General features: G+C 35.6%; 1 protein-coding gene across 3 annotated transcripts in view; it reads right to left on the minus strand.

Annotated features, from left to right (window-relative positions):
- Positions 1-10,863, minus strand: part of LOC108755489 (membralin) — an 85,662-nt gene that overhangs the window by 18,389 nt on the left and 56,410 nt on the right. For 2 of the 3 annotated variants that reach the window (XM_018498530.1, XM_018498535.1), the window contains exon 11: positions 9,326-9,701. In XM_018498530.1, the coding sequence (XP_018354032.1) occupies positions 9,326-9,701 (376 nt within the window). Of the gene's footprint in view, positions 1-7,342; positions 7,999-9,325; positions 9,702-10,863 lie in introns of those variants that run through there. The other variant, XM_018498523.1, reaches the window with a different exon arrangement.

Below are 10,863 nucleotides of genomic sequence, written 5' to 3' on the forward strand. Positions count from 1 at the left end.
CGCATTTGAATGACAGCTGTAATTATTTACAAAAATCAAAATTTATAATAATTCGACATAGCACGGACGAGCTATTGTTCCAAGCTCAACTTGTTATCGAAGGAAATTTCTGAAGTGACAGAAAAAAGAGCTCGAATGAGCGATAGACGGTGACGATCGATTATTATCAAAGTCAATACTCTTGTAAGACAAATCTTTCTCTCTACTATAGAAGATCAATTGGTTTGATACCGCCAAGTTAATTACAAGTAGAGATCAGAACTCGTCTTGTCACAAGCGTTTGGCGTTTTAAACGATCATTTGATACAAGTTGTAATTATAAACAATACATGCAGCTTACAATATCATGCAGCTGCTCCCTCGCGCTCTTGAGGAACAATGTTATACTCTATGTTAGTTATAGAACTTATAAAAATACTGCATTTTTAACAATGCATCTATCAACAGCATGAATCTTTACCTTTTTCTCTTTCATCGTTTTTAATAAACATCAGTATATATTAATTTAGTAACAAAATAATTGTATAACCTCCTTTTATTAATCATAATCTTAAATAACAAAGACACATTAAGTAATAAATACAAGTTGTAAGTTTATTTTTTAGATCATTAGATTATTTGAAATATTTAAGATAGTAAGGACAAATTGTAAATGCAAATCTATTATAGTTATAATCGCATTAGAATATTAAAACACATTGAAACCAGGCGTTTTATTGCTACACTAACGTTATTGCAAATCGATAATAATATAATATAACACTAGTGCCAAACTGCAAAACAATTAATAACTCTGAAGAACGATGTATTTTATTTTAACATGCTATTTTATGCCATTTCATTTTGTACTTTACACGCGTTTTCCACTCATAATGCTGCACAGACGCCCGTTAATGTATTAAAGACGCATCCATTATTATTGTGATCCTTGAAAGCAACACAATAGAATGCAGTGCCTAACAAATTTCATGGTATATACTCAAAAATAATAAAAATATTACGTTTCATTGAATACAGAAGAATAAAGCATACGAAGCATACGTCTTAATGGTTTACATATTTGCCAATTTGTTGTCTAAATAAATATTCAGGATAATTGGGTATTACTAGCATTCAGGCATGTTCGAATAAAGCCAAAGTGAAAAGTATCAATACGGGGTTCGATGAAAACGAATTGTATATAAAATTAGACGATTCAGGCAATTTGATTAGATTGGGAATGAATTAATTTCGATCAAGTAGAATTAGAAGATACAAAGTTGGTTACCTCTGTGGAAATCAAGGACAGATTCCTTGACATGAGCGTAGGCAGCGTAGATTACTTGAAATTGCATCATATAATCGTCATCTCTATTTTTATGTGAACCATTCGTCGCTTTTAGCTTTGTATGTAATAAAAATAATTGTAAGAGGAAAGAAATCTAATATATAACAAAAATCGCTAGTTTATTTGTCACATTTATAAAAAATAATCATGTCGCATTACTAACGAGCGAATTCGCTATCATTTAGTGACATATAGAAGAATACTGATACTCGTACCATACGCAACGTATATGTGCCTGAGAAGACTGGCAAAGCCATTAGCTAATTAATGAGATCTCCTCCGGCGATGCTCGGCTTAAAGTCTGGAAAACGCGTACCTAATGCCTCTCGAAACTGCGCAGCCAACATTTCGAGCGCCATCCAGTGAAAAAGAGACACAGAATAAAAATACTTTTTTGCGTTTTTAAATGAAATGAAGATACAAACTCATAAGCATAAAGAATTGAACATGACTAAATGTCATTTGTCCCAACTTAAGCTATTTAAAATATCATGACAAATTTAAATCTATAATTAGAAAGAGAGAATATCAAGTTATATCAAGTGTCTTATTGTAGCACTCTGTCATTTCTTTGCCATTTTTATTATGAGATTGAAAAAATTTCACCTGCATTTTATTCAATCAAATATATTATTATTGCGTATTTTAGAAAAATAATCGCATTCTGCATGAATATCATTATGTGAATATCATCTACTTTCTCTCTCTCTCTCTCTCTCCCTCTCTCCCTCTCTCTCCCTTTCTTTCCCTCTTTCTTCCCTCCTCCTTTTCTGCTCTACATTCAATGCATTCAAAGGTAATATAATCGTAAATATCTCGTACATACGCTTACGTGTCGCGCCGAAACGTGAAGAGCAAACAATATGATGCCTCAAAACATATAATGTTCGAAAAGAGATCAATTAATAATAAGATCGATTAACGATAAGATTTAGCAATTTGTTTCCATAATGAATTCAATGTCTATATTTACTATAACTTTATATTCGTTTTTATGTATATTCTCAATTCTAAAAATCTCATTTTTAAATCGTTCTCACGACATAAATTTATCTTTCGCATTTTATTTTGCCTTTTAGAATATTTAATATAAATCCTAACTCTGTTATATATTTTTTTGTCGGTATTATTTTTTAGCAAAATTCAAAACGTGAAACATAGAAATGTATGAAAAAATTAAATGGAAAATACAAAATTGTAGTAACTGTCATCACTTTTTAAAAATCTACTTTTAAATTAAAAAAATGCCTTTATCACTAAGTGTCTTTATTTTTCTTATTAAATCGAGTAAAAACGGATTTGATCTAATTTAACGAAATTTGCAATATCCTATAAAATGAATAAATTGCCTCGTGGATTGCCTGATATTTTTATATAACGCCTGCGCGTGCCGTAAGTTTTTTTCATTACAGCTTAGATAATAACGCGTTTCCAGAATCAAGTTTTAATTGCGACAAGAAGGAGATTTAATTTCAGGTACGCCGTGGTAACTTGAAGTGGCTTCGTATTAAGATACCTTGTTTTAGTGTGTAGCGAAGTAAAGCTAAAACGGCTTAACTCTTAGGAATAGTCGAACGAGCGAGCGGACATAGTACTCCCACGAAAGACAAGCCGCGACGCGCACCACGACACCACGTGCTTGGCTGTCCTGCGAGCGACAGTCCATTGTTTCGCGGATAAGCCGTTTTTATTAAAGCGGATGATTATTTCGACGTTGAGCATCGTCGGTGGACAGGGATGAAAATCGATTGATGGTTCAACCGTTGTCGTTATCATCATCTCACCCCCCGCCTTTGCGTTTTACATCCGATCAAGCAATAAAGTGACGAAATAGATATATCTTTATGTTTGTAATATTACATATAATTGGCTCATTATCAAATATTTCGATAATTTACCACCGAATTTACATTATGCAGGAAAATCTCCAATATAAGATGTTGCCGAGAACAAATTTTTGTTCTTTATTCCCTATTCAAACTTAATTTATTTATTCTAAAAAATATCCGACGACTTCCGAGTCAAATATCATGTTTGTAAATGTTCGTCGATTAATTAAGAATATCTTTCATATATTTTTTTCGTATTGCGAATATCTATCTTTCAATCAAATATATATTAAATTATACGAGTACATTCAAGATATAAAATCAGAGCAGAGGGAAATTGCAATGAAAAATATGAAAGCACAAACGATGCAATATTTTTTATTTCGTGAATTTCGTGAATTCATCAGCACTTTATCTTACAAGAAATCAGAAAGATTAATACCGTCTGTTTTTTTCTTCACGGTCTTCCAATTCAGAATGCAAAAAAAACGCCCTAAGCTGCTCTTACATGGTCCGTGGAAGTGTCTCTCGCGGCCATCACCGATATGATTCCGGAAAATCTATCTAGTGGCGAGCGAGGTGGCCACAAGGATGAGAGGGGGTGAGAAGATGAGAAGAAGAGGGAAAGGGGAGAAGGACAGTCCCGAAGAAACAAGATGACAAAAGAGAATGGAACGGAAGAAACGAAAAAATAAGACGCCGACGCGACGGAGAGAGGAAAAGAGAAACACGAAGCGATCCTAATCCGTGTAGGTTCGTCCATGTAGGGACAGAAGGCAGCCCTGCGGGCAGCCAATCAAATAAAGTAGTCCGAGGTTGCTTTGCCGGATGCAAATTTAGCCCCTGTGGGCTTTCTGTTTCCATTCTCCTCCTGCTTCTCTTCCCGCTGTCGTTCTGCAACTGTGAGCGGAGTCTCTGCACGAGTTTCCGGGATACACGGAAGTGGCCCTGCAGCCGATACACAACGTACCGTATCCTCTCGCTTCTCCTTCACATCTCATCCTTTCGCCGGATTATTCATTCTAACCCTTTCCAATTCCGATCGCTGAAGAATCGCTATTACATACATGGGATACGTACGATCAGTTGCGCGCTTACACGAAGCTCTCTTTGTGATAAAGAAAAATGTATATAATTAATTATGGTTTAACTACTTCATATGAGATGATAATATTAGATTTATATTTCTAATTAATTTCCATTAGGAAAGAGATGATCACAACGATATAACAATAAATTCCATGACAAAGAAGACATAGTAATGATAATTCCTAAAGAAAATGCTATACGCGCGATACAGGATTGTATTGTACATCTTTGAAATACTAAGCTGAAATGACACCAATGCGATGTGTCGTGATGTTGTCTCCATACGTGTACCATACAACGCGGAACAGCGATACAACAGAACGAAGGAGGGCTTGAGTGAGGAATCGGATCGCGATGCGACTCACTCCTAATTATGTCTTAATGAAAATAAATCGCTACATTTGTACGAGCGTCGTGTCTCTTTGGGCATTTCCACGAATCACCTCTACCCTTCGCCCACGCAGTTCGTCTTCCGCTCCATCTTCTCTCTCTCTCTCTCTCTCTCTCTCTCTCTCTCTCTCTCTCTCTCTCTCTTTTTCCATTCTATCGTGTTATCTTCGTATTCCACGCCACCTGTTTGATTCCCTCAAAGGGATACCAGTGTCTATTTGTCTATTTCGGTTTGTCCCGTCCTCCCCCGCCAATCCCATCCACACGACTTGGACGGAATCCAACGCAGTTCTCCCAATCCACCGCGCATCCTCCGCCTTACGTTCCAAGTTGAACAATCAATTTCAATTTCGCAAGAATCGCTTTTAAATCTCGAATTTGCCGTGCTGTTCGAAGCGACGCGATAGCATAGGGATGAGGTAAGTTAAACGTCGAATCGATAATAAATCAAGACAAAACATAGAATAAGATCTCTGCATTTATTTTTAATTTTTATTTAGTTAATCTAATATTAACAGCAGTTATAGTAGCACAATAGGGATCATAGTAACAATATTATTTTATAATATATACAACGAAAAAAAAAAAATATATATATATATATATACGATATATAAGTAGTGGAAAAAAATATTTTACAGAAGCGCTCGTCTACAAATTGTAACTTGGGAAACAATAAAAGGCAATTGGGGGTTTTACAGTCGATAGTATTCTTAAATAATCTTCTCTTCAAATTTCCTTGTATCTGTCTTAACTGAGCACATTTGTACAATTCTGCGCAATTGTTTTTTCTTCTTTTCATTATTGTTCGTCAAAATATCGCTTAGCTCAGAAATATCATTTGGTAATATATGCCAAGATCGATAAATTACATCAACGGTACGCGATAAATATATACGCATCATTTGTTACTAACATCGATCTCCAATGTGTGTGCTAGTTTGTCTTGTTTTTTTTTCTTTTTGTATGAATTGTTTCAATATTCCATACATGTCACAGTCCACATAATAGAAAACATACCACTTCGCTTGCCAATGATATTATACACAATATATATCACTAAACGTCATACAAATCTCCGGAACGGACAAATTATATAGTTAATAGTGTAAACTTACACTATAACGATTATTATTAATCTTAAGTAACAACGCATCAAGGTGGAGAATACGACATCGGCGATTCTGTCAAAAATTGTTTTTTTTTCCGATTTATGTATTTTTTTCTCTTCCCATTTTCTTTATCGTTATAATAGTTCGCAACGTTTTATCATTCCAGCAAGTGACAATTGCAACTTAAAGTAATTAAAAAAACGTAAAATTAATAATTGGTTAATTATAAAATAGTGTGAGTTAGAAATGTCTGTGAAATGGGCACAATATTCGAAAAAGATCCAAACCCAAACACGCTATAAAATATATAGTGGATAAAGAAAAATAGAGATATATGAAAAATATATTATCAATATTTAGTAACTCTCGCTATATGCTCATATATAACGTTGTCGTTCGAATGACTTGCTATTGAGCGCGAGATTATCTACGGATGAATTTATATCAAGGAAATTTTTAGCCGAATAGTTTTTTCTACATCATTACACGAGTATTCAGTCATTTCGAAATATTCATCTTAATCAAAACTCTACTATGTGTTTATTCCATTATCTCTTAAGCCATAGTTTAATCGAGCAAATATAATCGAGCATCAAAAAATATTGAGATAAAACAGAGAAAACGCTGCAATCGATCGCGTAATAATCTTCATCTATAAATTTATTTAGTTATATCGGTGATCGAACATTATTGATGTGTGTGTGTGTATAATTAATACATTTATCATAATATAAACTGAAGAAATAGTCTCATCCTCTCTAACAACCCTTTGTTCGATAGAAAAATTTACTCGTAAATATACATGCTACTTGCAATCTCCTTTCTATTCCGGTAGATCATAGTATATGTGTGGAATGAACGAAAAAAGAAATAAAAGAATATTTAGAGACATCCTGATTGTTGCGCTTAGAAACTGCAATCTTGGTGGTTTCGCCGACAGTGGTGCTTCTCTAACATTTTCAAAAGACGAAGAGTTCAGAGATAGTGCAAACAACGGTTCAATGTTTAACTATTTCGCTGTAAGAATTTATGCAAAAAATTATTTAGCGAAAATTTCAGGCATCCCAATTAATTTCACTGTAAAAATATCAATTTTGGAATTATAATTTTGTGTAATCTTCGAGTAATCTTGTAATCTTTAATATAATTGATGAGAAATAAAAGTATAAAAGTAATAGTTATCTTATTTTAACTGTATTATCTTTGAAGAATACAAATTTGTCAATTGTCGAGTGAATATGTGAGAATATATACATAGAATAAATACATAGAATAATTAAACAGAAATATATGTGCAGAAAAAAGATACCAAAATTATTCACTTCATACAATAAAAGAAATATTATATTTATGAAGGATAATAAGTTAACAAGAGTCTATTCGCGAAGATACGTTTTAAATGGAAGATAATATATTTATTACAATATATATTATTTTCCATTTGTGTCTGACGTATCTTTCAACAAGTAAGAAATCTCTTGTATCATATTAAATATAAGACACTCTTAGAGAATATTGCATCAAAAAATTATATTATAAAGAGAAATTAATTCAGAAATAATTCAAACGTGCGATAAATTAAAAACATGGTCTCACATATCTTATCATTTTGAAATTACATTCGTAAAAGTTAACTTTGCTATTATATAACTTCTAACTTGCTTGACTTGTAACAAATCTAACATTGAAACGTGTAACTGCATGAAACTCGAATCCTGTAATAATCACCTATTATTATTATCATTGAAAATTTATTTCCATAAGATCACTGTATAAATCTTTGCCTCTTCGTCCATTGAGTCTGATCTCGAAGCGTGATACTTATGACATTTTCAAAGAATCGGTTTCTAACTTCATCCTCATTCTATTGAAATGAAACATCGAAACATCGAACACATGTTAACATATGCATTCTCATATATATAGAGAGACTATATTGCTTTATAGTTAAGTTCTGTGACAAAATAATTGCGCCGATTTCCTATGAAAAGAAATCGAGCGGAAGCAGTCATATGGAAACGATACACTCCGTGCTCTAACTGCCGCGCAGTTGGCATAAGGTTGGTCAAAGTCTAATGTTCTTTTTTGTTTTCGACAGACGCTTCCTTCGCCACCTCAGCAGACTCAATGACCTCGAAGCCTTCGGAGGACGAAGTATCGGTGAACGAACTCGTAGCTCTGGACGCTGAGGGAACCGCTTCCGTCTTTGCAACAGAAGTCGATGTAGCGAACACTGTCGTGTCCTCCGACACTGTGATTTAACGCAAGATTGATTCTTTATTATATACCAAAACCCACGAAGAAATATCATACTTATATCAAATATATGATAGAAATTAGATAATAAATATCCACAATAAAAGTTAAATATAGTATAAACTTGATGCAGCGCGCAACTGTAAGTCAAACCGCAGTATTGTAAATAAACTGGTTCCCAACATCACGCTCGTGCGCGTGTTAAAACGATTATCGATTATCCGAGCCACGAACGTGAAACGAGAGGTGAAATTAAAAGCCCAGAAAAATAATCAGTGCTAGTTGGATCGTCGAATTGAAACACGATAGCGCGGTATCGCGTGCCAAACTATGTAGGCGCTCCAAAGCGACGAGTGTCAGTGACACAGGATCTACAAAGTGCTCACTCAAAACTCTAAACCGATGAAACGCACGCGTTTCGCGAACCGGCATGCGGAATGCGTAATCACGGAATTATTGACGATTACAATAGGTTACATGATCTCTCAAAAATTATTCAAACATATTTCTCTGATATCAGATTAAATCTCCAAGAATCACTTTTTCTATCGGCCTGTTTCATTTGACCATTATGCAGCTTTTCTCGTCATTCCTAATAACGTATAAATCTTAATATGCTTCATAAAATTAAACTCGCTCGCAAGTGCAAGCGTTATAGAGAGAACAGTTTTTTCCTACTATAGTATAAAAGTTGAAATAGGTATGTACACACGCACACGCACCCAAATAATCAAATGTACCACTTTAATTTGCTCCTCTACACAAATTTACAGAAACAGTGCGTTAGGTATCGAAATTCGATTAAATATACAATATCCAATGATACGTTTAATTCTTTTATATATATAAAACGCTAGGAAATAAAATTTTACTTAATCCATTCACAATTTCTCTTCAAATAAAAAAATATATATATATATGTAAAAGGAAAACAACTTCTAGAAATATAAATTTACAACTACTAAATTAAAAAATTGCAACTAAGATAAACAAAACACCTGCACGACACTTACACAAAATTTCTTATTATTAATCTAAATGCTCTTTTTATTACAATTTACATTTTATTATAATTTAGCTATATTTAAAAATCACATTATAAAATTAAATTATAATATTATATTGAAAAGAACATTTGAGATTAATAATGATAAATTTTATACAAGTGTCCGGACATAGATACATGTCCGGTCATTGGAACATTTATCTGAATTAAATTTAAATCCAATTTTTTTTATCACATTTGTTAGCATTATTTCTTAGCCGGTGGTTCGACGAAAAATGACGCCGTGACAGGTAAATATATTAAAATCACGACGTACCTCGAACAGAATCATCTCGACGATCAGCCGTCGTTGTCACGGACGTTTGTTGCGTGGTATCCGCATTCGTATGTTGTGCCTCTGCATTGCTAGATTCTAAATCGAGCTGAGAAAGCTCGGTGATATAGTTTTGCTGCGTCTGTTCCGTCGTAGGTGTCGATGGATTCGGACTTGACGAAGGTGAAGGTGCCGCTGACGGTGACGACGACGACGACGACGGCGACGGCGATCCTGGACCCGGGGTAGTTGGGGCCGTGCTGGGCGTCGCTGGCTGTGCCTGAGGCTGAATATGATTACGAAATAGCAATTGCTGAAGCTGCGCCTGTTGCAGAATCACTGGCAGCTCATAGTGATGAAAGAAATATAACATTGAGTGCTGAAACAATAAATAAAAGAACAACATTTGTGTAATACATATAGAGTCTTGTCCCTTTGTATGTCGCCACGAGGAATTCGCCATTCCTCGCGCGTCTATGCCTATGTCGTAGAGCGTTATATGGAGAAACAAAAAGCAAGAATTTATCTCGCGAGATATATTTATCTCGCGGCACACACGTGGCACATCTGTACACTCGTTCGTTCGGTGTACGTGATCCGCTCGCGGAGCCTAGCAAATTTATATGGAAATTCGCCAAATTCGTTCTATATCAGCGCTCTCTTTCTCCGCAATCGCTTCGAACCTTCTGTCTCTACCGATCCGTATTGATCGTAACGATCGCAATAACGCAGCCATCTCTTTACGCATGCCATGGAATCGAATTCTCTATTCCTAAAAATAGCCTATCGCTTCATTAGATAGTTTAAGGACGTCTCTTGATTAAAGCGACAGAGCGGCTCGAATTGCTCGTGCTATTGGAATTGAGATGTAACAAAATGTGCCAATGAGAAGTGTATTTATTTTGATGCTTTCTCTTTTCGAAGATTGAGGGAAGAAAAAGAAAAGCCTAACACGAAGAAATAACGTGTATGTGCAGGAGGGCGAAGGTGACGAGCGGACGAGCGAGAAGAAAAATCCTGGATATGGAAAATAGATATCTCGGGATCTGTCGGGCACCTGTCAACGACGCGGAGGAAATGGTATTCTCGGTGATTCGTCGGCAAGAGCGGAACGATTCCGCACTGTTTGAGAAAAGGAAGACTGATAGAAAGATTGGTGAAGAGTGGCGGGAGAGTGGATCTCAAGGTGGATAGAGAGGAAAGAATGACGGAGAGTGGAGTGCAGGAGCGATTGCGAGGAAACGAGAGCGAGATATCTCAAGCGAGTATATCAAGTTTTCGTTTGGCGGATAATCAACGCCAATGACATCGATATCGAATCGGCGTATAATCACGCCGCGGGGTTAATCGGCTGAACTCTGACCTACAGCAACAGCCGACGAGAGCTTTGCCGCCATCCGGGGAATCAAAACGATTCTCGGTCGACGTGCCCCCGGGCTTTTCGAATTTTGCCGCTGCGCGGTATTCGTGAACTCGTTCCCAGGAAATAATTGTCGCTCGTTAAGCCGTCGATCATGTTAACGAACCCCCCCCCCCCCCCC

Source organism: Trachymyrmex septentrionalis, unplaced genomic scaffold (genome assembly GCF_001594115.1).
Source record: "Trachymyrmex septentrionalis isolate Tsep2-gDNA-1 unplaced genomic scaffold, Tsep1.0 scaffold123, whole genome shotgun sequence".
Classification (NCBI taxonomy): domain Eukaryota; kingdom Metazoa; phylum Arthropoda; class Insecta; order Hymenoptera; family Formicidae; genus Trachymyrmex; species Trachymyrmex septentrionalis.